A 27,675-nucleotide genomic window follows, 5' to 3' on the forward strand; every position below is an offset into this window, starting at 1 on the left:
TAAGGACTGCTATAGAGTTATAGGCCTGGATATCTGAGAAAATACGGATATCAGATGTTGATATCAGGTTTTCTTTAAGCTAGGACAAGACTTCCTTTATCGCCAAAAGTTCCGCCTGGAACACGCTCCAATGATTGGGAAGGCGGAATGAGAGACTTAATTTCAGTCATTCAGAGTACACACCTCCACCAACCCATCCTCCCAAAAAGATCTGGGAGGTATAGAGATCTGGAAGTTTCTGTCGAATTGTAGTTGGGGGATGGTGTAGTCTGTGTGCTTTGGAATTGATTCTAAGTACCTTAGAATTACGAAGTGGCCAATGTTGTTGTTAGTCCACTGCGACGAAGCTTTGAGGCGAATAGCCGAGCTTTCAGCTATTTGTTTGCTAAATATGTCAAGAGGTGTAAGGTAGAGCAAGGTGTCCAGTGCCGCAGACGGGGTCGTGCGAAGCGATCCGCTCATACATAGGCAGGCTTAACGTTGGACTTTATTTAGCTTATCCCTTTTTATACCTTTCTCTAAAGCAGCCCACCATACCGTTACATCCTACGTTAAAATCGTTCTGATAATCGATGTGTATAGCCAATGCGTGATTCTTGGTTGAAAACCCCATTTATTACCAATAGCTTTTTTGCAAGAAAAGAGAGCTACAGTAGCATCTTCATCTGAATCAGTGCTGCCACAATATTGCAAGTTTAATAAACACTGTACATTTCTACTTTATTGTAAAATTTGTGTACATTTTGTACGTTTCGTTACACTTTTTTCAAGCATTTCATTTAAATTTCGATAACTTTTTCTAAAATTTGTTGGCGCATATCGGCAATAACGTCCTTTAGGTTGTGAATTGTTTCAGGCTTATCAGCGTAGATCAACAACCCATGGAAAATAGTCAAGTGGCGTTAAATCACACTATCTTTGAGGCCAGTTTCACGGCCTTCCATAACGTGAAACTATAAGACTGCCAAACCTTTCCTCTAATAAATCAATTGTTACACGCGTTATTTGAAATGTTGAGTTGTCTTGTTTAAGCTATAGCTCCTGTACACCATACGCACAGCTTAAGCTAACATTTATATCACATTTTTTCTTACAACTTCAGCTGTAATCTGACGGAGTAACATTGTGCAAAAAACTTTTGGAATAATAGATTGACATGGCTAAGAGTTCCCCTGAAACAAACATCAGGACACTGAAATTTTATATATTAAGAACATTTCTTTCATTAGATATTATTTTATGTATTTTTATAAACTTACATTTTTATTTGTTAAAACTAATTTTTTGAGAAGATTCAACCTTAACCATTCCCCCTTTCAGCTACGAACTTCAAAATCTGTCAAAATTTAGCACGAAATAAATGCGTAGAGCATTTTGACAAATCAATAATGTACACTATGAAATAAAAGCATACATTTTTGACTAGAGCTGCGTGCCACTCATCTAAATTGCTAGCTCGACATATGTAACATGCTTAAATTAATGAAAAAACAGTCAGTAGTCATGGCTTTATTCGTAGCCATTGACTGTAACTTTATTGATAGCATCATTTGGTTTTCAAATTATATTTCCGTTTTTTAAAAGAGCTGTCCAGGCGTCAGTCTGGTAACAGTTGACAAAACGGCCACTACTTAAAATAGCGCTGCCAACTTTAATTTCTCTAATTTAAAAACAAAAACACCTGTTACAAACATGTAATTCGCCATATAACAACATTTAAGCTGTTCAGTGTGCGAAAGGCCTTAATAAAATATGCTATTTATAATTTAACTCTTCGAACGCACTCCAGAACGAATAAGTGTATTCACAATACTCATTCCACAATCCACACCATTGTGAACCGTTCACAAATTCTGTAAATGTCAAAAATGACACCAAGAAGGTGCACAAAGAAACCAAAAGCCGAACCGATCCAAATGAAAATCGTCACAAATTGAGTGCGGGTACACTGTCGTCTCTCGTCTTTGCGGAAAAATCAAATCTATATCAGAAAAACCGGAGGAAATTCTTTATTCTCCTGCTCGAGCTCTAAGTGCGAGGAATCCCCTCTCATTTTTGTTGTGTGCCCTAAAACAAAATCCCAGACAATAAAGTAAACAAAGAAATGTTTATCCAAAACCAAATGAATATCTCTCAATTACCGACGAAGGGGCTTCCATAAACAAAATTCCAAAACTTCTATTCTATCCCTCCATCTCCATGTAGTGCAAGTGGAACCAAACGATTAATAATTGTAGGCGTAACAAGCAACAACCATCAACCGCACGACCGAGACTGAGACAACTACGAACTACGTACGACGGACGGTGGACGAATCTATTCCATAAAACCACAATTCTAGTTGAGACGAAGGTAAAGACGAAGACGATCCAGACCCAGGAAGTTTTCTCGTTCTTTTTTTTGTTCGTTCTGTTGAAGGAATAATAATTTTTCATGTGATATAAAGAATTCTGCGAATACTTTTTCACCACCGACTTCATGTGAATCTAGCGATCTCGATTTCATTTTCGTTTTCGCTCAATTAATAGTTTCGTGCTTCGATTGTGGTTTTGTGTGTTGATTTGTTCTTGAGTTCTGTGGGTGGATTTAGCGTTTTCCTAGGCAGCTGGCTGCAAAATCGCCATGTGGAAGTGTCACAAGTGTGGAAAGCCCGTCTACTTTGGTGAGAATTGCTTATTTAGGAGCAAATATTTAAACAAAACAAAAATTCAAACGTTTTTTTGCCTTTTCATAGCCGAGAGGAAGCAATCGCTGGGATATGATTGGCATCCAGAGTGTTTGCGGTGCGAGGAATGTGGTAAACGATTGAATCCCGGTCAACATGCTGAGGTAAACTTAATGCAATGCAAATATAAAACAACAAAGACAAAACTAATTAAGGGTTTTATGTGCGTTTAAAAATAGGTACTTTTCTGCAGCATAGTGATGATAAGTTTCATTTTGCATTCCTTCCATTTAATGTAGAAAATATGTGTATTACTCTTCCTCGCTTTTGTGTGGTGTCTTTGTAAGGTTCTATGGGCTTTAATTGGTTGATCTGCAAAAGAGAAAAAAACAACAACAATATCAGACATATATTTAATAAGATAGTGACCCTAATATTGTTTTTTTGTTTTTGTCTTTTTTTTTTGTTCTCTTCTTTGAGTCTTAAGGCTTCATTCGTTTTAATTGATAGTGCTAGGCATACCTACATACCTCCTATCTTATCTATAGACTTGGAGGAGTTGCAGCATTGATCTACCGCGATTGTTAAGGAAATAAAGAATTCCATTCATTCTTTCGTAGAAGTTCTCGATGGTGTTTCTATTTACTCGAATCTGATTGAATTTGAAGAGTAGGTTTGAGTTTTTCCACTAAGTCTCGGGTCAAAGCCCTTTTAAGTGAATATTTTTCTCGATTTAGGTTCATTCATTTTCTGATCACGTATGTAGGTAAATATAGGCATAAAGAATAAATGGTTTCTTGTATAAGGTATCTTTCCTCTATAAAACAAAACAACTCATTTTCCAGAAAATTGTGTCTAATCGTTGAGGATTATGGGATTATGTAGGCTTTAAAGAAAGAAGTAACTTTTGTTTTAAAGCAAATACAAAATAAGGTATTATGTGTCATAAAAGGAATGCAGTTTCCCACATGTGCATTTTGAATTAGTTTTTTAAGCCTTAATGAAAGGGGAGGGGGGTGAACTTTCCAACATTTCTACCTTTTAAAATAACTACAAAATACTACAAACAAAAATAGATTATCGGCATTAAATAAAAATCGAATAGGGATAGGACAGTCAAAAGTCAAAGGTCGGCAGTGGTTATGGCTGCCACCGATGAATTGCTCTCGACCATGTCGATGTCACGAGTCAAATTAATAATCGATTGTAAATGAATGTAGTGTAAGGTTATTTTAAACCTTAAGGCTTATCATTTTTGAAGATCAAGGTAAGCTCAGACCAAACCATATTTTGTATTTATTACATATTATTTAGTATTGCACAGTAAGATACAATATCTTTTAAGGCATCACAAGCTTCAGTTTTACAATTGAAGCGTTTGAATGAAGAAGGGGGTAAATGACATTTGCAACATTTCGAGATATAAGGACTTAAAGTTTTATGTGAATAAACTAATAAAACAAGGAAAATAATAGCTTTTTAACAATGTTACTTTTATTTCACTACAGTAGCTTAGCTTGGTATATTTAAAAAAACAAACATTTTCAGAAAAAGAGCACTTAATTCTTTCTTGTACAAAAAGCTTATTAGTATTTTGAATTTTTAAAAATACAAAGGGGTTAAGTAACAAAATTAATTTTTTGTTCTTTTTATTTTGAAAAGTTTTTTTCTGTTCGCATGGTTCCGATAAAGCTTTTTCATAAAACCAGTGGTGTTCCCTTGGTATTAACATCATTTGTTCCTTTAATTTTTGTATTTTCTGTACAGAAATCTTACTTACTTACTTAAGGTGGCGCTACAGTCCGGGGCGGACCTGGGCCTCAACCAACATGCGTCTCCAGCCAGCTTGGTCCCTAGCTAGCTGTCTCCAGTTTCGTACTCCAAGTTGGTTGAGGTACTCTCCCACCTGGGTGCGCCACCTGAGTCGCGGTCTTCCTCTACTGCGCTGTCCCTCTGGATTGGATTCGAAGACCTTCCGGGCTGGAGCGTTGATGTCCATACGCTCTACATGACCTAGCCATCTAAGCCGTTGGACTTTAATTCTCTCTCCATTCTCCATCTATGCGTACGGGACCAAAAATCACCCGAAGAATTTTTCCCTTGAAGCATCCTAAGACGCTCTTATCTTTCTTTGACAGGGTCCAGGCCTCAGCACCATAAATGAGAACCGGGATGATGGGTGTCTTATAGATGGTGATTTTACATGCTCGAGAGAGGACTTTACTTCTCAATTGCCTTTTAAGTCCAAAGAAGCAGCGATTTGCAAGAGTTATTCTTCGTTTGATTTCAACGCTGGTGTCGTTGTCTGTATTAATAGCGGTGCCTAGGTAGACAAGGTCCTTAACTACCTTAAAGTTATAGCTGTCCATGGTGACGTTTTGTCCAATACGTCGTCGTTCAATGTCCTTTTTTGATGGCAGCATATACTTGGTCTTGCCCTCATTGCAAACCCATCTTCTTCGCTTCTGTCGCAATGCTCAAAAACGCTCCACTGCACAGTGGTTCCAGTTGTATGGAGAGGCGGTCATAGATTGATAGAATCTGAACCACTGCACTGATTTCAATGAAATTTTCTATAACAATTCTATATTCTTTCTTATATTAATTCTATAAGAAATCATCAGGCAAAATATCCTCCCTCTAACAAGCCCACTTTTTCAAATCTTTAAATAATAAAAATTCGTTAAAGTAGGAAAATCACATTATTAAATTACTTCAAATTAAAAAAAAAATTGAATATATAACGGTAATATCTACAGAAAAGTGATATACCATTTTTGAAAACCTAAAGTCTGTCAGATAATATTGATAGCCTGCGACGTTTTGACCTCTTCCCGCAGTCTTTGAACTTCTTTCTGAACAGCTTTCGCTTCATAAATGGTTGATCTGCACTTACCTGAGTACATACCTCGGTTTCGCTTAACCATTTGCTGTATTTTTCGTACAGTCTTGTTTTCGACCGAGTTACTTGCTTCCAATATATGTTAAACCGCTTCAAATCAAAAAAATCAAATGGGGTGGCGCAACAGTCCGTTGTGAACCAGGGCCTAGTGACTTACAACTCTCAACCATTCCTGTGTGCGAGTACTGTTGTCAGGAATGGAAGGGACCTACAATTTAAGGCCGAATCCGAACGGCTAGTTTGAGAAAGCACTTTTTCATGACAAGAATTACTCTTGAAGGATTTGTCAATTCCTCGCAAGAGGCAGTACCCGCGAAAATTAATTTTTTTTTTAAATTAAGCTGGCACAGGCAGGGATTGAACCCAAGACCCCTTGCATGACAGTCCAACGCACTTTTTTTTTTTTTCAAATTCATTTTTATTTAATTCAATCTTAAACCTATCTTAAAGCTAGACAAAAATTCATAAAACTAGCCTAATTATCCATAACTTACAACTAACTTAATGGTCCCATACGGACACTCTAAGCTAAACTATAACACTAATTACTAATGCCTTTCGGCCTTAAGATCTATTTTACTTCAATTTAAATTTTATTTGTTTTGTTTTTATTAGAAAATTTTGAAAAAAACTAATATCAATAACCTTTTTTATATATTTTTACTTACAAACTACTTAAAATAAGGTCCTTAAATAAAACTTAAAACTAACTTAAACTACCTATTCTACCTATAAACTACTTAAAACTCGAACAACCACAGCAGCAAATCTAACGTTTTTTGTTTTTATATTTTACTGTCTTTTTTGTATGTATTTTTTTTTTTAAATCCATGTTTTTTTTTTTCTTTGATTTTTTTTTTAATTTTTTTTTTTTTTTTTTAATTTTTTTTTTTTTTTTTTTTAATTTTTTTTGTGCCACCATGCCTATTCTACTTAAAACTAAACCCTAAAACTATAAAACAAGTATGTAAGCCGGCCAAGGCTTAAACCCCATCCCGACTACCCATTATCAAGTGCCGATTGAAGCCACCAAAACTGGTTCTCCTGCTTCACCCTATCAGTTCGGTCCCGTTCGGACACAGCCCTACTGAACCGAAGGAGCTCTGCTCCGCCTTGTGCCATGACGTCCCGATTGTACAGGAGTCGCCTATCCACGGTTCTTCGTCTGACGTGGTAGATTAACGGAACTGCCAATCTATCCTGTATCAGACCGCATCTATCTAAAAAGAGGAATGCCTCTGGGGGAATGAACGCCCCGAAAATTAAATTGTTGGTCGAAGACAAAGCTCTTGCAATGTGACCTCGAACGAGTTTTATCACGAAATTGTCAATTCTGTTGATTCGAGCCCCGTTGTATAGGACCTCGTTGGAATAGTAATGCACATAAGAAGATTCGGCTGTTCGATATAAGCCGGTACAGCGTCGTAAACACTGCCGCTCGAACACCCGAAACTTCTCCATCTGGGAAGGGGCAACGTTGAACTACACAGGACAACCATACACGATCATTGGCCGTATGAGGGCCATGTAGCAAATTACCTTCACTCTGGGGTCAAGCCGACTGCTAAAAAACAGCCGTTTCGTCAGAGTGAAGGCTCCTCTGGCCCTGGTCAGAGCAGCATTTATATGTCTGTCGAAATATAAATACTGATCTAACCAGATACCGAGGTATTTCACTACACTTTTGCTCGCTAATGGCTGCCCGTGAAGATCAACGATGACCATCTTGCGCCAATTCTTACACGTATCCCTCGTGGCCCTAGCCAACGGAGTCCGGAACAGAATTGTCTCTGACTTCTGGACATTTATTTTCAGTTTCCAGTCGTCGCAATATCGCTGAATCTTGTCGAAATCACGCTGCAAGAGAATTCTAATAACCTCAACCTTTCGGGCCGTTCTGTACGCAATTAGATCGTCGGCGTACGCAATTGCCTTTGTAAGACTACCTATCAGATCGCTGCACAGTGCGTCGAATGTATGGAGATGGCGGACAAAAATTTGTTTTCCGAAACAGACGTGTTTTGAGTCTAAAATAAGTCTTGAAAATTAAAAAAAAAGACAAATATAATGAAAACAGACAATTTAAAGGTCATGTTATACTTACAAGTTGACAGTAAAGTGCCAAACAGAAAAATTAAGTTGATCATATATATAATAATTTTCAGTGGCGGTTCCTGGTCTTCAGTTCTGGGTTGGCTACTTTGATCAAAGCTAAACGTAATAAAAACAAACAGTTTTATTTATTTTTTAAGTTATTTTTTTTTGATTAAAAACTTATTTATTTATATAAAAAATCAAGTCGTCGCTCTATTTTCAAAAATTTTTCAAGAACTTGCTCAAAAAAGCTTTCACTTTTTCTTAACTCTGACAAAATTTGTTTTTCTATTGAAATAAGAGCTAAGTTGCTCAATCTTTCCTGGCCTTGTGTGCTTCTAAGATACATCTTTATTCTTTTCAACGCAGAAAAAATACGTTCGACTGAAGCGGTTGTAGCTGGAATGGTATAGATAAGTTTTGAAAGTGAATAAACTTGTTCAAAGCTTCCAGAAATATTTTTGGACTCCAACCAGAGAAGAACGTCATATGGATTCAAAGTTTTCGATGTTGTTGATGTATTTTCCGGCAGTTTAATTTCGGTATAGTTGGCATATAATACGGTCATTCATTTATCAGTTGACTGAATTCAAATATTTCTGGGTAGAATTCAATCAGTTTTGTTATCAAATCATCAGGAAAATATTGATTTTGGCGATATTCTAATATTTTTTTGCCGTTCATCAGATTGAAAAACTTCAATTTTTCAATAGATGAAAATCTCTCTGAAACCTGCATGCTTAGGTTGTCAATTACTTCGAAAAATAATTTCTTGAATTTAATTTCGTTTGAACACAAATCTTCGTTTGGAACCGCTCTTTTTTCAGCGTTTAATGGAAGAATGTCGATGGTATACTGCCAAAATTGATCAAACCCGTCTGCTCGCATTACTTTTATCTTAGATGTCAGATGACTAATCGAGCATTATGGCAACAAATGTTGCTTGTTGTAATTGTTTCGTTATATTTGAGCTGAACTGAGTACCTCTCCAACCGCTTTGATTTAATCATTCTGAATCGCCATTGATGTTCCTTTAAAAACTGTAGCAGTTTCAAAGTGTTGAGCTATGATAGGGTCGTTACGTTTCAACAGGTTGAGAGTTTCAACATACTCGTAGTTTCCTCGATTCAAAGAGAGGAAAAAAGTAGACAAGGCCAACAGAACAGTGCAATTTTGTTTTCACACCCTGCTAACCACGGATAAAGTGAATATTGAGTTGTATATTAAAACCTCGTATACACTCTATTTTAGAGTCTTTATACGTTGTTTTTAAACTCCCCGATTTAGGACAAGGACGCAAATTTTAATTATTAATAGTTTTTCTGTAAATGTTCTTCAGCTGTAGCAAAATCCATTTTTCTTCTTAGGATTTAGAAATATAAAATAAAAACATGAGAAATGTCCTTGCAAATAGACAAGTGTCCAAGACATTCTTTTTTGATGTTCTTTTGTTCTATGTGTGAGAAAAAGGACGCTCTTTAGCATATTTGTATCATTGTGGCTTTTAAATAGCGAGAGAATTTTAAGAATACATTCAGAAACTCAGAGATTACCCCCTAGCTTTTGCATAGGTAAAAAAAAAATGTTTTTTCTTTACAATACATAGTAAAATACAGTTGTTTTAATGTTAAATAGCCTTAAAATGGTGGTTTTCTGTGTTCCCGCTTAGGCTTCACTTTCTAATAATCCAGTCAACGACAAGCCAAAAAATAGTGTTCTAAATGTCACAGGTATAACATACCAAAAGTCAAGGGCCACGAGCTTAGTACAGGAGGCGGGTTTGATATACCTCTTTTTATATTTTTGTGAATATTTGTACATTGAGCTGAAAAGATTAAATTACAAAATTAGAGTAAAATAAATTTCCTATAAAAAAGGTTATGTAGATACCCTTAACATTTCTTTTCAGATTTATTGACATTTCTACTTCCCGCATCTCCCTTATAAATGATTCTAGCTAAAATATAAAAATATCCTTTTTAAAGGCAATTTAATTTGCTAGTAACTTGCTTTTAACTTTTCCACTCATATGATTCGTTTAGCAAGCATTTACAACAAGTTAAAAAGGGCGACATTTATCCCGCTCTTAGGTCCAGTTTCCGACCCCTGGGCTGGGGAGTTTAGGAATGTTTTGCATACCTGGAGGTAACGCTTAGCATATATAAAAATAACCAAGAGAACATTATTTCTTGCAAGCAAAATTATTTCGTTGACTGGACTATCTATGCCGAATAATCTGTGAAACCCAGCAAGATCAAATGATATTTTCTTAATATAAGAACTCTTATTTTGCTGGACTAAATTGTGTATGTTAAAAAACTTACATGAAACACATTGACACCCATTTTTTTGTAACAATTGAATTATGTTTTAAAACACGTAGGTTTTATCTATACCTATAAAGCTTATTTATTTTAAGAAAAAAGTTTTTGATAATAAATTTAAAAGGAAAGTTCAAATTCGCCTATAAAGTACTGCCACATGAAATCGCCACGCTAATAAGAACTTTTAAATAACGTACTATCAAAAAAAAATGAAAAAAATAAAATTAAACAGATTCATTGACCACTTTTTTTGCCTTTAAAATGCTTGTAAATATTGAGAAATGTACCGAAAATGTTAATACGTATAATTTAATTCCGCCACTGAAAAGAAAACTACAATTAAGTTTCAAGATAAATTCATTCAAACAGAACATTCATTAACTGAAAATTAGGTTTAGGTTAAACGACCAAGCAGTAAGCAGTAAGCAGTAAGCACACACCATCAATTTTTTTCTCGGGTTATTAGAAGAGTACCCAAATAGAGAAAACCATATCCCACAGCTACAGTCCCAATGCATTGTTTTCTCATGTTTTTCTCCACAGGTTCAGGCTTGCCAGATTTTTAAAAGCCTATATCGCATTAAAAAAATGGATATATCATGTAATTTGGACTCTGGCAACCTAGCAGCATGCCTAGTTTTTATGATTTTCGCACTGAGACTGTCTCGCTACAAACGACCAAGCAGAAACACACATTTTCTTCTCGCATTTTTCTACTTGTTGCGTTGGCGCATATTAGTAGCGCCAACTCTTGTGAATATTTTTTCGGTCTGTTCTTAAAGATAGAATGAGATAGCATGTCGGCACATCGGGAATAATAGTATAGTTTTGAATGTCATTTGATGGCGACAAATTTTATCGCCAACTCTAGACTGAAATTAAAAACATTAAAAAGTAACTTTGTATGGGATTAATATAGCACGTACGGGTTGCAGTAAATGGCTCTATTTATATAGCTTTTGCTGGTTTTATAATGATTTAAGCACATTGGGAAGTTATGTTTTTTTGTTTTATGCATTCAATCTTTATAGAAATAATTTGTGTGTCTATTTAAGCTGAAATTTTAGGGTTGGCGCAGCCAACCTAGCCAACGGAGAGGAATCGCCACTGATAATTTTGCTATGCATAATTTAGTTTGCAAATTTGAAGATAACATAATAAATATTTTTGTTTTGTTTGATTTTTAAATTAAATAACTTCATATGATAAATCATTAATGAAAACATAATAAAGTAGTGAACCTTATTTAGAAGGAAGAACCATCCGAGTCTTCACTATCTGTGTTGTTTTGAAATTGCGATCGTGAATTCGAATTTTCCGGAATCAGTGTGTATTCATCTAACTCTTTGTCATGTTCTTTCGAATGTTTTGAATGTGTGTTCCTATATTGTGCTAAAGTAGGATCAGATCTAAGCAGCAATACAGTCATTAAGTCTTCGTTTGCAAACTTTCGGGATGATTTTCTAGTGTGAGCTAGGCGGTGCTTTCGAAATTCTTTATGGCTAGCTTCTAGAGCTTCTTCCGAAAGTTGACCAATGGGTACATCAAAAAATGAAATTATATCCGGGCCATGAATCAAAAGCTTATGAAGACTGATTGGCATATAATACCAACTATAAAGTTGAAGATAGAGATCTCTTGTTTCATCGAGCAATGCAGAAAATTTATTTACGTCAATACTAAGCCCAGAAGCCAAGACTCTTAAAATGATGGAGAACTTTTTTATTAGATTTTCATCAAGTCCAGTGATTTGTGCAGTAGTCTCTGAATCTTTAAAAAAACGTCTTGCAGTATTTCCATCATTTGTTGATCCGAATCCTGGCTTAGGCTTATCAACGATAAGACCCATTCTAGATTTGAATGATTCTTGAATATCTTTTTTTCTTTGGGCAAATACAATTTTATTTTCTGAGTCACGCACTTGCCAGGTTTTGAAAGGAAGCCTGTAAGAAATGTGCAATAAACACTCAAAGCATCTTATCCAAGAGTGTAGGGTGGATAAACCAAAACGATAGTTTTCTTCTTTTATAAGCTTCTGGTTTTTTGTTACCGTATTCATCTCTTTAGGAGTTGCACCGCAAATATAACATTTTGCTGAAGAATTTGTATTTGATAACACATTACAAACGCTCCCATCAATCATTGTAAATAGCATTTTAAATGAAATGTTAACATTGAAACCTTTTATGTTTAGAAATAGATTAGTGAGTTGACCTATAATGATGAAGTTAAAAAAATAGATTCAATATCGTTTTTACTATCTTAAAATAAATTGAAAAATTAGAATTTCAGTTCTCACTATCCACATTTACATTTACAAAATTATATATGAACATTGTACATATATTTTATATATGAGAATAATTCCAATTTTTTAGAACATAAAGCTTTTAAGATTTAAATAAAACTGACCTATAAGTTCAATCATTTTAGACTCCTCATCTTGAACAAGCTTTTTACATTCTTTCATAAACATAAATTGTATGGGTCTGCAATAGGAAGTCGAAGAAGGACGGGGATTTTTCCATAGCTCAATACCAGTATTGTCCTCGACCAATTTTAAAGGGCAGAACGCTGTTAGGAAAAGAAATTCGTCTGTCCTTTGTGAATCAGTAAAGACTTGTTTGTATTGACTATGCCCAGAACTTCCGTCGAAGCCCCACTTGCAGATTAACGTGGCAGTTGTTTCATGTTGTATATGGGAAATGTTTGCAATACTTTTTCCAGTTTTATTTAAAAGCTCTTGAAGGTCAACAGATGCAGTAGTTTCTGTTGCCTCCCTCTTACTGGGAAGCATCTGTTTTTTTAGCTTTTTCAGTTTGTATAAGCTGGGAAAACAATCTTTGTGCAACGCATTAACAACTGACCTTAACACTTTATACTTATTTTCAGAAAGATCTAGGTCTAAATACAGTGCTAAGGCTTCTTGCGGAGTTAAACCCATTTTTTTTCCAGCAGAATCGGCTCCCTCACCAGAAAATCTTCCGGACAGTTCCGCTGCGAACCGAAGCTCTTCAGTGGATTTTGAGACCAAAATATCCTCTACTCTACGTTTTTTGGTTTTGTGAGATGCCAATTCGAATGGTATTTTCGGTCTTCCACGACTGCTTTCTGGTTGATCGGCAGAACCCTTACCGGCGACAGTATTTAAAATACCCGAAGAAAGAGTGAAGTCACTTTTTAACCACACTTTATGCCGATTAAAAAGTAAACCACGGCTTCTTGAGCATTGTTTCCAATACCTCCCCATATTTAAGTCAAAAAATTTTACTTTTTGGGTCAAATCACTTTTATTTGAACTCGAACAGTTTGTTATATTTAATGTATTTAATATAAAGTCTGTAATATCTTCAATCCTAGAGCTTTTAGGAAGAGAAATCCATTTCTCAAAAATCTTTTCATTTTTTAAGGTTTGACCTTGTCCTACTAAAAGTTAAATATTTTGAAGGTTAGCAAAAATTTGCAATTAAAGTTTTTTATTTTATAAAGTACAATAGTAGAGGATTACAATTAAATAAAATACTTCGATATGTTTTGATACGTTTTTTTTTAAACTCAACCTAAATGAATTTTTCATGCCTCAAAACAGGGCTCTTTTTGATTGATTTATTTCAACACTAATTTAGGTAAAAAATTAAATATAAAATACTCATACCAGCTCTAAAGGAATCCATAATTATTAATCAATACAAAAAAAAATGATAACAGCGACAATTTTCTTAAACGAGATCGATTATGACACAACAAAATAGTATTACAAACTCCAACTGAAGCTAAAATTACCTTGACTAATGATATTAAAGCCGTTAATCCACCAAACAAACAAAAACAAACAATTAAAAATAACAAATAACAGTTATTTAGAATGTTCTAGTTGGACTCCAAAGCATTGTAGCTTTAAATCTCATATTTACTTTTTTTATTTTTGTCCACCCGTCAACGCACTGTGCGCTGGTGTAAATGCTGAAGAGAATCGGCGAATTCACCGCTCCCTGTTGAAGACCATTTTTAATTGAGAATGTTGTGGTAGAAGTTACATTGCCACTTTTGACAACAAACTTTCTACCGTTAAGCATATCATAAAGTATGTACAACAATGGCTTGCTTATGCCAAGCCTGCTCAGTTTTAGGTAAAGACCCTCTAACCATACGGTGTTAAAGGCCTTTTCCAAATCAACCAGAACAGCACCTGTGCATTGTTGTTTTGATTTATTCCATTGGATATCAGAAACGAGTTTAGACGCAGCATGAATTGTGTCATGACCCGCCTTGAACCCGAACTGTTTATCCGGAATTATTTTGATGTCCGCAGCCCACTTAGTCAGATCCCTATTAATGATTTTTTCGAAAACTTTGCTGATGCTCGGAAGAAGACTTATCGACCGAAGATTTGACGGGTTGGAGTTGTCCTTTCCCTTTTTCGGGAGAGGATGAACCACAGCAGTCTTCCAATGCACTGGATAATATGCATTATTCAGTGCATTATTGAAGAGCGTGGTGTATATGTCAATTGCTTCCATCGGTAAATGTCTTAGTACAACGTTGGATATACCATCGACACCTGCTGACTTTTTGTTTTTTATTGAATTGAAGATGAGCTGAAGCTCAACCTTCGTCACTAACAAGGGACTTGGTCCCGTTTGCTCGGCGATTATGGCATTTGCCAAGGAATCGTCATTGAACCGCATGAAACCGCGGTTCTCAGATCGCCAATGTGTGATATCATTACGGAGGTAAAAGTGATTAAGTAGGGCTCTGTTTTCCAGGTCGTGGTTGGGGCGAATGCTAACATTCACCTTGTACACTTGCTGGAAAGCAGCTCCCACCGCCTCCACTTTTTCCTTCGGATCTTCAATTATATAAAAGTCATCGTCAAAGATGGCTTCTTCTGGATCTATTTGCGCTGTCATGAGTACGTCTCTGTTTTCTTCGGTTCTTTGGAGTTTCAGACTCGGAAGGTCATTGTCGTTCTTTTTTCTGAATATCTTGTTGATTTTAGGGAACATACTAGGGTCGCTCGAATTAACTGACCGGTCCAACGCACTAACCATCATGCCACGGGTACTACTACTGTTAAACCGCTTGCACAGTAAAAAAATCCGATATTGCAAGTGATCAATTTGAATGTTTTTAGCGTCCGGTAAGAACAACGTCAAGGCCTCGTACACCTTACGATTCCTCTCAGTCTCATTTTTAATATTGTTCAAAGAAAGCTACATATCAAGAACCCCTAGTCAATCGCAGCCCATCGCAGCTAGACGCACCTAGATGATTTTGTTTTGGAACTACATATAAAGGGTGTCCCAAAATTAACGCAAGATTTGAATTAAATAGAAAACGCCGTTTTTAGTCTTTTGATAGTTATATTTTTATTGACTCGTAAAGTACATAGGATACGGTTATGTATGGAATAACACATCGGACAAATAGCCTCCACGGCTTTGCATGCACATGCGCACTCTTTTGTTGAAATTTTCCATGACCATTCTACATAAATGTGGCTGAATTTCGTTGATGCAGCGTTGAATCTCCTCCTTTAATGCACGGGTGGTTGTGGGCTTGTTGACATAGACTTGTGATTTCAAATAACCCCATAAAAAGAAGTCTAATGGTGTTAAATCACACGATCTAGGAGGCCAATTTTGATCACCGAAACGAGAGAGTACACGACCTGGAAATGTCTCATGCAGTAATTGAATTGTTTCACGGGCTGTATGACATGTGGCACCGTCTTGTTGAAACCACATATTGGACACATCAATATCATCTAATTTTGGCAGAAAGAACTGTGTAATCATGTCGCGATATCGAGCACTAGTAACAGTCACTGCTTGACCAGCATCATTTTCAAAAAAATATGGCCCAATTATGCCTCCAGCCCAAAATCCACACCATACAGTCACGCGTTGTGGATGCTTTTTTTTCGACAATCACATGTGAGTTCTCCGAACCCCAAATGCGGCAATTTTGGCGATTGACAAAGCCATCAAGATGAAAATGTGCTCATCGCTTAGGATGATTTTGCTCGAAAAATCAGGGTCCATTTGTTGATGTTCAATAATCCATTCAACGAACTCTCTTCTCTGTCCATGGTCATTAGGCTTCAATTGTTGTGTTAATTGAATTTTGTAAGCCTAAAGACACAGATCTTTGGTGAGTATACGCTGTAGAGAGGTTCTTGAAATTTGCAATTCTTGTCCAGGATGTCGTATTGAGGTTCCTGGATTGTCAGCAACACTCTCACGCACTGCTTCGACATTAACATTTGAACGGCTTGTTTTTGGACGACCAGTGTGTTTGGCGTCTCCAACGGATCCAGTCTCCATGAATTTTTCAATTAATCTCTTCACAGTTGACGAAGTAACACTATTCCGACCATATTTTGTATGAAATTTTCGAACTGCAGCCGCCAAGCTTTCACTATTTTTGAAATATTCTTTAATAATGAAGACACGTTGTTCTATCGTGTAACGCTCCATTTTTAATAACCCTATACTGTTAGCTGTCAAGTTGCTTTTTTTCAGGGTTGCCAACACTTCACTGCACAAATGGCGGCAAATTCAAATCTGGCGTTAATTTTGGGACACCCTTTATATACGAATATTTTAGTATATGATTCATGCATGACTCTTCTTGACTTTGTTATTAAAAGTCTCGTTGAATTGGAGAAAAAAAGACATAAAAACAAATTTTGGGCTTTCCTTGTGGGAACTTGCTCTTGGTTATGAAGTGATCAAAATAATAAAGCATACTTTATAAACATAGCACATACCTTCAGTTTGAATATCTATTACTAACAAATATAAAAAAACTATTCTTAACAATATAGGACTTTAAAGCTTATTGTAAAAAGAGCACTTGCTATGACAACGATATTTGTCTGGTATGTCCCACTTCGGAAGCACAGAATGAAAAGTTCTGTTTGTGGATTTGATTTTTTTTTGTGTTATCAGATGGCATGGCTATTTGTAAATACTATATGGAAATATGAGCCAATAATAACAATATCAAAGTTTTACCCTATGGCCTACTACGGTCCCACTGTGCACTGACATCACGCTTTGATCTTCCAATTATGTCAATATCATCTGCGTATCCGAGTAATTGGATGGACCTTTGGAAGATTGTGCCTCTAGTGATGACGGTTGAGTTTTGCACAAAATTATGTTGAAGAAGTCGCATGACAGTGTATCGCCTTGTCTAAAACCTTTTTTGACATCAAATGCATCGGTAAGATCTTTTCCGACCTTGATAAAGCAATGTGCATTCCTCATCGTCATTCTGAACAAAGGGATAAGTTTGACAGGGATGTGAAAACTACGAGTAGACATTGCTCGGTAGGGCTTTTCCCTATAGATGCTGTCATACGCGGTTTTAAAATCGATAAAGAGTGGGTATCGATTTGATACCCACCATGAATATTTGGGCGATAGTGGACTTTCCTGGTCTGTGGCCACACTGATAAGAACCTATCAGGTTGTTGACGAATGGCTTCAGACGTTCACATAAAACGGCAGAGAAGATCCACTCATCGGTCATGCATTCTTCCGACAATATTTAGCAGATGAGTTGGTGCATGCATACCAAGTCATCGCCTGTTGCTTTTGAGTCAGAAAAAATGCAGCTTTAAAATTATAACCATAATTGTTTTATAAAAAAACGACCTCATGAAGTGCGAAAACTGGTTAAACATTTCCCTTATACATACAGTCACCACTATCGAAGACTTTTTGGATCGCATAAAAGAATACCTGAAAGCAACACTTGACGCTAAACAAGCCTGATTCTTCTCTGAATTCTCTTGCACTAATAACTTTAATACCCTAAGGATTATAATCCTGCAGTGTGTTTAATATCGATTACCTGCTATTCTTTGATTTAAGTGAATGCTCTCAATATTTTGGATAAAACTATTGCTATTAGAAAGACGACTTTCGCTAGTTACTAATGTCATGTCTTACAAGTAGAGTCAAGCTGCATAATGTCTTACTTTAATAAATTCTGTTTAAATCGGTCACCTGTGATGTGTTGCGAGCAACCTTGACATCAAACGTAGGAATACAATGAAATTTGAGAACGGCTTTGAGGCTCAAAATTTAATACTTTAAAAGAAAGCAAAGGCTTCTTTTGCGATGTCCTCCAATATTTTGAAGAACAATTTTCTCAGCTTAAGCACAACAATGCAATGACGGCTACAAACTAACTGGCTAAGTCTACGTCGCTGTACAGCCTGTACAACTCGTCGCTCATCTTCTCCTCCACTCCCCTTCGATGCATACGGGACTGTAGATCACATGAAGAACTTATCTCTCGAACCGACCTAAGGTGCAGTCATCGGCTTTTGTCATAGTCCATGCTTCTGCACCGTACAGCAGGACGGGGATGATAAGGGTCTTATATAGCGACACTTTGGTCCCTCGAGAGAGGACCTTACCACTCAATCGCTTTCTTAGCCCAAAGAAACAGCGGTTAGAAAGAGTTATTCTTCGTTTCATCTCATTGTTGTTGTTGTTTTTTACAGCGGAGTCTAAACCTCAGACAGACGTAACCTCAAAGTGACGTCTGTCGATGGTGACGTTTTGACCAAGACGTCGGTGTTGTAGGTCCTTTCTTGACGACAGCATGTACTTTGTTTTGCCCTCATTAACCGTTAAACCCATTTTTGCCGCCTCTGCCTCAATACTCACAAAAGCCCCATTGACATCAAGCTGAGTTCTTCCGATTATGTCAATGTCATCAGCATATGCTAGTAATTGGACAGACTTTTGAAAGATAGTGCTTCTAGTGTTGACGTTGTGAGCTCTGCATTATTCATTCAAGTACGATGTTTTAAAAAAATCTAAACCCTTTTTTGACATCGAAAGGTTCTGTTAATTTGTTTCCAACCTTTATGGAGCAGTGGGAATTCTCCATGGTTATCCTGCACAAACTGACGAGTTTGGCAGGGATGCCAAAACTTGACATGGCTCTATACAGCTCGTCCCTGTAGATGCTGTCATATGCGTCCTTGAAACCGATGAAAAGATGGTAGGTGTCGATTTGGTGTTCTTGGGTTTTTTCCATTATCTGCCGTATTGTGAATATTTGATCAACTGTAGACTTTCCTGGTATAAAACCACACTGGTAAGGACCTATCAGGTTGTTAAGTAAACTGATTCCTCAATAGTTGGTGCAATTTAGAGTTTCTCCTTTTTTTCAGGATCGTTAAACCTAACGCTCAAGCATAAATAATAATAATTCAATAAATAGTATTGAATTTTTAAAACTGCCTCAATGGAATTTTAATAACATACTCCAATATTGAATTGGCCACACTGCATGCCATGCATATTGCGTTCAAGTTTATCTTATTTAGGCTTGATGAGTCTTAATAGAAAGAATAGAAAAGTAATCTTTAATCTGTCAATATTTAACAGCAATAAATTTTGTGCACACACACATTTATACAATTTAATAAAGAATTGAGATCAATTTAAAGTTTTCCATAATTATAATTATTAGAATTTTTTAAATAATAAGTTTACAGCATTTACAGATAAGACTATTCACAAACAATTATGAGAAGAGCAAAACATATTTTTTAAGCAGATAAGCTTCACAGAGTTAAAATTAGCCAGTGAACAAAAACACACTTTTTGATGAGTTAGACGGTCTTATTAGTTAGTCATTGTAGCCCATCAAAATTAAAAACTGTTTAAAGCTATATTAAAATTTAGACACGTATTTATTTATATGATATATGATATTAAATATTTTTAAAAGATGATGTTTATTTCCCTTACTAATTCTTAAGTTTTAATGTTCAACTTAGGGCCGAGTGAAGAATTGTTTTATGGAGACAATTAGATACACGCAACTAGGTTAAACCCCTAGACTTCAGGCAAAAACAGTTCATTATCAAAATGCTGCTGCTCTATTTAAAAAAAAAAAAAAAAAAAACAAATTGACCGATGATTCCATGGGTATTCGAGCGTGTTTAATTACAGCTCTTAAACAGCTTGTGGTTGTTCCTGGCTCATATATGACAATTTTTCTTATCGTGCCAGAAATAAACCTCATCGCTGAATACTAATATTATTCAAAAACAGTGGATCCTCAGCAAGTCTCTCAGCAATTTTTGAACAAAAATACATTACAACTTAAAACGTATGCAATATTACAACATTATACATTGAGGGCTATTAAGAATAAAGTTTCCCTAGGATTTTTTTCCATGGAAGAAATTCGGAAATACCCATAATTTTTCACTTTGCTTTGTAAGCTCAAATATAACTCCTTGAAATAAATATCTTAGTTGCTAGGAATTCTTAATCTAATCAAATCCAAGCAATAGTTTGTGTTTATGATCCGAATATTTAAACCTGAACATAATTGTCGTGGGCAATTTTATTCAAGATGAACTCATTGTTCATTAACGAGCCCTGATGTTCTCTAATCGATACGGCTTGATTTTTCAATAATATAGGATTAACGTATTGAAAAATCAAGCTGTTTGAAGAAAACATTGCTTTGTCGATTTCTTATATTCAAGATCCCCAAATATAAGAGTTTAATGAATCAAAGTTCAACCTCAAACTGAGATCTTCTAAATCAGCGTTCTAATGCTGGAGAAATTGATGAATAAATGAGTTAAAAATCAATCGACTTCGAATTTTTCGATAAACTGGGTTTCAAAGAAAAAAACTTTATTAAGAAATTAGTCGTTGAAGCAACAAGTATTGAATGTTTACTTAAAATCTGGGTAGGTGAGGTTTAGTTTAAGATGTTAATGCATCAAAAATGTCTAAAAAGTATCCCGCTTAGTGTAGATTTTGGTTGGGAGCACCTCCCTAAACTGCCCTGATATTGTGAGAATTTCCAAATGTATCAGGGAAAAAGACGAGGTGGTGGATATTTACTTACTTAAGTCCTCAGACCTGTTAAGTCCGTTGGGAACACCTTAAGGGGCATAGGGCCTCTACTATACCTACGCGCCATCGTGTACGATTTCCGGAGATGTGTTTCAACTCCCTCCAACTCTTGCCTAGTGACGCTGATTCCGCCTCGACTATTCTGCGCCATGTGCTTCTCGGTCGTAAAGCTTGGCCTGCAATGCAGTCTTCACCTTTTCGAATCGTATGTCCAATTTATTGTCACTTACGCTTTTGTATTATAGATTCTATAGGTTCCTTTTATAAAGGACCTCATTTGAAATACGTTTTGGCCAGAAAATCCTTAGGATTTTACGAAGACATCTATTTACGAAGGTTTGCAGCTTTCTTGTTATGGCTAAAGTAACCTTCCAAGTGCTGCACCCATAAAGAAGCACATATTCGACATTTGTGCGAAACAGTCGTAGCTTTGTTGTTAAGCTGAAAGAGTTATTTCCCCCGAATTTTTGACAGCAGATGGCAGATGACTTCTTGTTCGGTTCGGCCTTCCATGGAAACGATGCCTCCAAGGTATTGAAAACTCTCCAGCTTTTCCACCGTTTATGAAAAAACTATTTGTTTGAGAGGATGGTCGGGTTCCAAGACCGATCATTTTTGTTTTGCCGTAATTAATTTTCAGCCCCACAACTTCTGCTTCTCTCTCCACATTTCTTGTCATTTAATGGAGATGCATGATCCTTTGAGAGAGTAAGCAAACATCGTCCACATAATCCAAGTGCTTTAAATAGGATGTCAAAGTCCATTGCATCCCGCCGCTACCTGACAATGCTGCGCACAGTACATTGCTTATCACGAAAAAAAAAACAATATTGGCGAATGAATACAACCTTTTCTGACTCCGCTACGGATTTCAAAACTTCCATCGAGCAGAACGAGACACTTGGATCCATCATATGCTGCTTTAATAACAGCAATTATCTGGGATGCCTCTCCTCTGCAAAGCTAACCAGATATACTCCCTGTTAACGCTATCAAAGGTCTTCTCGAAGTCGATGAACAGCAAGTCATCGATCGATATTCAACGCACTGTTTAATAATGATTCGCAGGGTGTTAATATGGTCAATACAGGAGGATCCAGCGCGGAATCCTGCTTCTTCGGCATCGAGTGTGCCATCAAGATGTTCTCTGATGCGTTCCAGTGCTTCTATTTTGAAAACGGATGGTAGAACGCAAATTCCTCTACAGTTTTCGCACTTTGTAAGATCTCTTTTTTTTGGGAGCTTGACGATAATTCCCTTCTTCCACTCCTGGGGGAAGCTTTCGATGGCACAGGATGAAGCAGTTCGCTTTATGACGTAGGCGCTGCTTGTAAAAGTTCTTCGGGAATTCCACCAAGTCCTACCGCTTTGTTGTTCTTAATTAATTAATTGCGGCAACGATCTCATCTTTACTGGGAGGTGCGGTTCAGGGATTAGTTTCTTCAGGCGCTTCAGAAGGTATCGGTTTAAAACCGAGGAAAAGTGATCTTTCCACATTCTGACTTGCTCATCCACCGAACTTATCACAGTAAACGGTCCTGCTGTCGCACCTGCTTGCAGCATTTTCTGCTTCTTGTAAGAATGCGTTGATGTAGTTACGCTTGTCGCTGCACACACTGCGTTGAAATTTTCTATTTTTCATGTTATACGAGGACTCCAGCTCATTTCTTTCTTCCCCTTGTGCAGCAGTTATTCGAGCCCTTAACTGTTTGCGTTAGTTGATCCTTGCCCAAGATTCTTCTAAAAGCCAAGTGTTGTTGCTTACTGCTTTCCGACTGACTTTTCTGTCAGCACCTGACGTGAAAACATTTTTCACAGCGTTCCAATGGTGTTCGATGTCGTCATGTATTGTGCTGCGGATAGGTTATCGAAAAAAAAGATTTTTACTAGTGTCGTCTTTCTGCTTTGAAACGTATCTTCAGATGAGCTGATACCCATTCTATTCGTGTGGGAACCCATCGAGTTGTGATGGGTCTGTATGTATGTTTGGATTCTAATTAATAAGGGCAACTGAGTTCTGCTTAAAAGATTTATCCAAACCCAGAAAATCTCAGGGTCGGACCATTTGCTTAGATGTTCGAGACCCAACGCCGGGTGACTGCATTGACTTCACTGAGTAAAGGTAGCTTTCTAGGGAACTGGTCAGGACAGATCCTTAGCTGCTTCGCAAACCCCTAAATAATATTGCTTGAATATAATTTAAACAAGTATGGTTTTCCCAGAAAGCATTATTTCAACATCATCTGCATATGCTACGACCTTGAGTCTACTTAGGCTAAGCTCATTTGAACCTTGATATAAACGTCAGGAAACAAAGCATGGGATATAATATAAAATCCTGCGGAGCGGTTCAAAATTTACTTACTTTAAAGTTACTATAACCCATGTCTGCTTATATGACTCCTGTTTAGGACGAACATAAAATTGACTTCTCCACATCTAGGAATATAAAGCTATCTTCATAAATTCAAATATTCAATAGAATCGTACACATTTTTTTTGAAAGAGTATACAAAAACACTTTTGAGATTATTCCGTTAGGCCCTGAAGACTTCTTAATTTAATCTGAATCTTTTGTTTTATGTATGTATTTAGCATAAAGGAGTGCCTTATTGCCATGTGCCCTGCTACGGTGCCCTATTTGGACCCCAATTATTTGGTCATGGCACGCGTGTAGAATCTCATAAGAATTTCGGACAGAAAGGTATCCAGCGGGCCAATAGTAATGGTACACCAGCGTTTCCAAGGGATCATTTGGAATCAAAATTAAAGGTTTTTTAATTTTTATATTTATTCAAAAGTTCATACATTAATAATTAATGTACTCTTTTAGTTATATAATCAATTTTATGACAATAAAAGCTTAGAGGTGCGTAGCCGTGAGGTTAACAATAGACTGATACTTGAAGGTGCTTTACGAGTATATTGGGGTGTGCAAGGTGTGATCCATTTGAAAGAAGATGACGACCAACGGACTGTTGCAATACGTAAACGAAATTCGGGAAGATATTCCACAAGCAGTGCAGTGGATCAGGAGAATTCAGATAAAGAAAACGACGGCACAGAATCAGTTGATCCCGCAACAACCACAACTACAACTGGAGGCTTAGTTGATGATCTTTCGACTGATGTTTCCCTCTCTGAAAGTATGACCTTTGATTCGTGCAGCTTAAATGAGTATCCTCTATCGGAGGAAGCCACAACACCGACTACACCAACAGCGACGCAATCAACATTAACAACAAACACAGGCAGCTCAGCATCGACGCTTCCCTCGAAGTTGGACAGTATAAACAACTTGGAATGGGATGAAATTGATGATTTATTACAGGTAAGATAGAATATCTTTAAAAATAGAGAGAGAGAGAGAAAGCATCACTCGATGAATTTTTCAGGTCGAACGGCGATTCAGTGAGAAGGATAAGATCTATGAAACAATGCCAGTTAAGTTGCCATCATCACAATCTTCTAGTGAAAGTTCTCCGACCAAGAGTGCATCAGAGCAAAGTAGCAGCAGTACCACAGAAACATCTTCAGATAATTTCATAACAGCTTCGGCTTCCTTGGGCACAACAACAACAGAAACAACAACGACCAATCCAACAACTGACAACGATGATGACACTCTAAAGCCGATGGATTTTGAAGATTTCAAACGCAGCATTCATCAGGAATACGTAAATGGCTCAAATGATTTTCCCGAAATTAACGAAGATACATTGAAGAAGAACCAACCAATTGATCCGTCGAGAATAAACGATTCGTTGAAGCTTTACGGTGAGAACGCGATGAGTAAGAGTTTCAATTGTGAGCAAGCATTGCGCTCGATTGATCCAGCCATGATCAATGACACTCTCTGCAGAAGAGTCGTTAGCGGAATTGAACATTCATCGGCGAGAAATTACGCCCTGCAGAAATCCGGTTCGGCTAATTTGAATCACAATCAAAATGGTCGATCGGTGTTCGAGAAGGGCATCAATCGGTCAAAGTCTGGTCCGACTTGCTTTGAATTTACCGACAGCGAGGATGAATCTTCGACTCTTAAGCCTCGGAAGCCATCGACGATAAAACGTAACGAACAGCGCTACGTGAACATCCGCATGGATTGCTATCCCAATCAAAGTGACAATGACACAAGCAAGGGCGGCGATACAAATAGTTCGGATGTTGCGGGAGAACTAACAGCCACAGAGACGTGCATAAACGGGCAGCAGTTTCATGTTACTGAAGATGGAGTGGTATTGCGGCGACCGCCTAGAACTGGGTCGACTGCAATTAAGAGGAGGTCAGGCAATAAGAGGTTTGTTTTGATCATATTTATGTTCTTATATTATTTAAAAATAATGATTACTTTTTCAGATCTCGTACAAAGCTAAAGCGCCGTTGCTCCATCAATGGACATTTTTACAATCGCGAAACATCATTTTTCACTCCACCCTATGGATCTCAAATGAGTGTTTGGGTGACCTCGTTGGTGACAACTCAAGAAGTTATAAATCTCATTTTAGAGAAATACAAAGTCGATAGCCCGGCAGAGAATTTTTCACTGTTCATTTTGCGAGACAATGGCGAGCAGAAGCGATTAAAGGATCAAGATTATCCTTTAGTTGTTCGAATAATGCTCGGTCCACACGAAGATGTAGCTCGAATGTTTCTCATGGATGCCCAAAGGACTCAAGAAATAAGGTAAGCTAGTTTTCGTTTTTAAATGACCACAAAACTGATGCATGTGATTCCTTACAGCAATGAGGTTGCTCAATTTATCAACCTCTCCGTACCAGAGTGCTGTGCAATTTTAAATCGCTACAACGATGAGTTAGAGCGTGAAGTCGCCAAAGTTAGAGAAAAGTAAGTGAAAGCTTTCAGCTTAATTTAAATCCTACTAAATGACACTCTTTTTGTTTTGTAGATATGCTGAATTGCGTCGTCGCATTGTCAGTCGTATGGAATCTTTAAAAGTTCGTTTATAATCTCGTCATCTTTAATTATTTAGGATCTTCGAAATTTATAATGGATTTTATATATTTTCGAACTCCAATGAAAATCAGAGTATTTACAGACAACCTAACACATTTATTCAATCATATTCCTAAATAATTGTTTTCATATATTAATTAATTGCATATTTTATAATAATTATTATTTTTCTTACCTATGGGATTCCAGTTTCTTCGATCACCACCAAAATCGCTTTAAAAAAGAAAACAACAATATTTTCTTTTTTTATATAAGTAGTTTATTTCATTCAGACCATAAATTAAAGTAAAGTTTTAGACTGAATCAGAGCAAATTAAGTATTATGATAAAATGTAAAGAAAAAACAAACAAACAATTAATTTCTTATTGAAACTTTTGAACTTTAACACTCAGCTAAATTGTGTGCATGTAAAAATTAAAACAAATATCCTTTTGGTGTTTAGTGTTTTAGGTTTTAGAAGAAAAACTTAAATTTTAAAATGTTTTACCTTCTTCGCTTAACCGAAATGGTATTAAGTTCACAAATTTGTACTCATATTTTTTCAAAAATGTTTTTGAATCTCGAACAAAAAAACAGAAATACTTTGAGGTTGTTTTATTTTGTTTTGTTTAGTTTAAGAAAAAAAAAACGGATTAGAATTTTTTAATAAATTTTTTAAAAGAAGCCATTTAATTTTTGAATTTTTGTTTTTTTTATTTTTCATTCTGGTTACAGTTTTTTTTAATATCAGGAATGCATATTTGTTTTTTTAGGTATAAAATGCAAGGCACTTTTATTATAAAGGGTGTTTTTTAGACACGCGGTTTTAAAGAAGAAATGCAACGCATGTAATCTAATGTTATGGCCAAGACATAACCTTTATTATAAAGACAACGGTTTGCTATTATGTCTTAAGCAAAGATTTAGGGCAAGTCGCCGCCGTGGCTGGTTTCGAAAAATTTCAGCTGAGAGACCCACTTAAGGGCCTTATGTCAGAAATACCCTAAAATTCTCTCTTCTAAAGCGTCAATCGTTTAAGATTTGTCCTCACGATTTTACTACGCAATTAAGACACGTCGTTAAAGAGTTAGTGTATTTATCATGAAATGGCAAACCAAAATGAGCATAAATCAAGTTACAGCTATCAAGAAGATCAATTCCGAAAAAAGTCTTGCAAGATTGAAAACCACACATCTAAAGAAAACACCCATTACTTTTAAGTAAACTCTTTAAGTTCTTTTACAAACTTTGAAAAATGTAGACATTTTTTTCATAAAACAAATTCAATATTAACATTTATTTTAACCTCCTCTTGGACGCACAGATATTGAAGATATGCTTAACGTAAACACCTTCCGTTTAGAACTCATTTCACAGTGGGCCTACCCACAATATCAGGACCAAGAAAAGTGTTGTTCAACACCCCAGGGCAGTACAAGTACTACCATAGTACAATTTCACAGTCATGTGTAAGGCATGAACTGCACCGCTTGTTGAAGAGCGAGGTATATCTTGCACCTCTTGCATTCTAAGGGCCATACATAGGTGTTAAACAGAACCCTTAGAACACCATTTAGCTCCGCATACGGCAACCACAGCCACCACCATACTCCCAATAGAAGGCCTCTTGAAAGCACACTAAACCTTCTAGCAACTTTCCTTACTTACCGGCTCCCGATCCATGGAGATATTGCGTTTTTCCATATCGTTTGCGGTACCTCCAGCCGTGCGTCGATACAAGTGCTCTTGACTCGGTAACCGCCTTGGCTCTGCAAAAAAGGTGTTGAACCTGGCGGCTGGGATTCGAAGATTTACTTAGTTGG

The 27,675-nt window shown here is 36.6% G+C and overlaps 1 protein-coding gene across 1 annotated transcript; it reads left to right on the forward strand.

The window, feature by feature from the left end:
• Positions 1-1,899: 1,899 nt before the first annotated feature.
• LOC129938858 (serine-rich adhesin for platelets) lies at positions 1,900-26,545 on the forward strand. The gene is made up of 8 exons (XM_056046663.1): positions 1,900-2,662; positions 2,735-2,829; positions 23,491-23,667; positions 23,729-24,226; positions 24,291-25,195; positions 25,255-25,581; positions 25,639-25,743; positions 25,805-26,545. The coding sequence occupies exons 1-8, from the start codon at positions 2,623-2,625 to the stop codon at positions 25,863-25,865; spliced, it is 2,208 nt and encodes a 735-aa protein (XP_055902638.1). The 5' UTR covers positions 1,900-2,622; the 3' UTR covers positions 25,866-26,545.
• Positions 26,546-27,675: the final 1,130 nt, after the last annotated feature.

Source organism: Eupeodes corollae, chromosome 1 (genome assembly GCF_945859685.1).
Source record: "Eupeodes corollae chromosome 1, idEupCoro1.1, whole genome shotgun sequence".
Taxonomy (NCBI): domain Eukaryota; kingdom Metazoa; phylum Arthropoda; class Insecta; order Diptera; family Syrphidae; genus Eupeodes; species Eupeodes corollae.

What these genes read in the sequence shown, in the direction of transcription:
- LOC129938858 (XM_056046663.1), top strand. Translation starts at nt 2,623, where the DNA reads ATGTGGAAGTGTCACAAGTGTGGAAAGCCCGTCTACTTTG. An exon ending in TGGAAAGCCCGTCTACTTTG is followed by an intron (nt 2,663 to 2,734) that starts GTGAGAATTGCT and finishes GCCTTTTCATAG; the next exon opens with CCGAGAGGAAGCAATCGCTG. An exon ending in CAAAGGACTCAAGAAATAAG is followed by an intron (nt 25,582 to 25,638) that starts GTAAGCTAGTTT and finishes GATTCCTTACAG; the next exon opens with CAATGAGGTTGCTCAATTTA.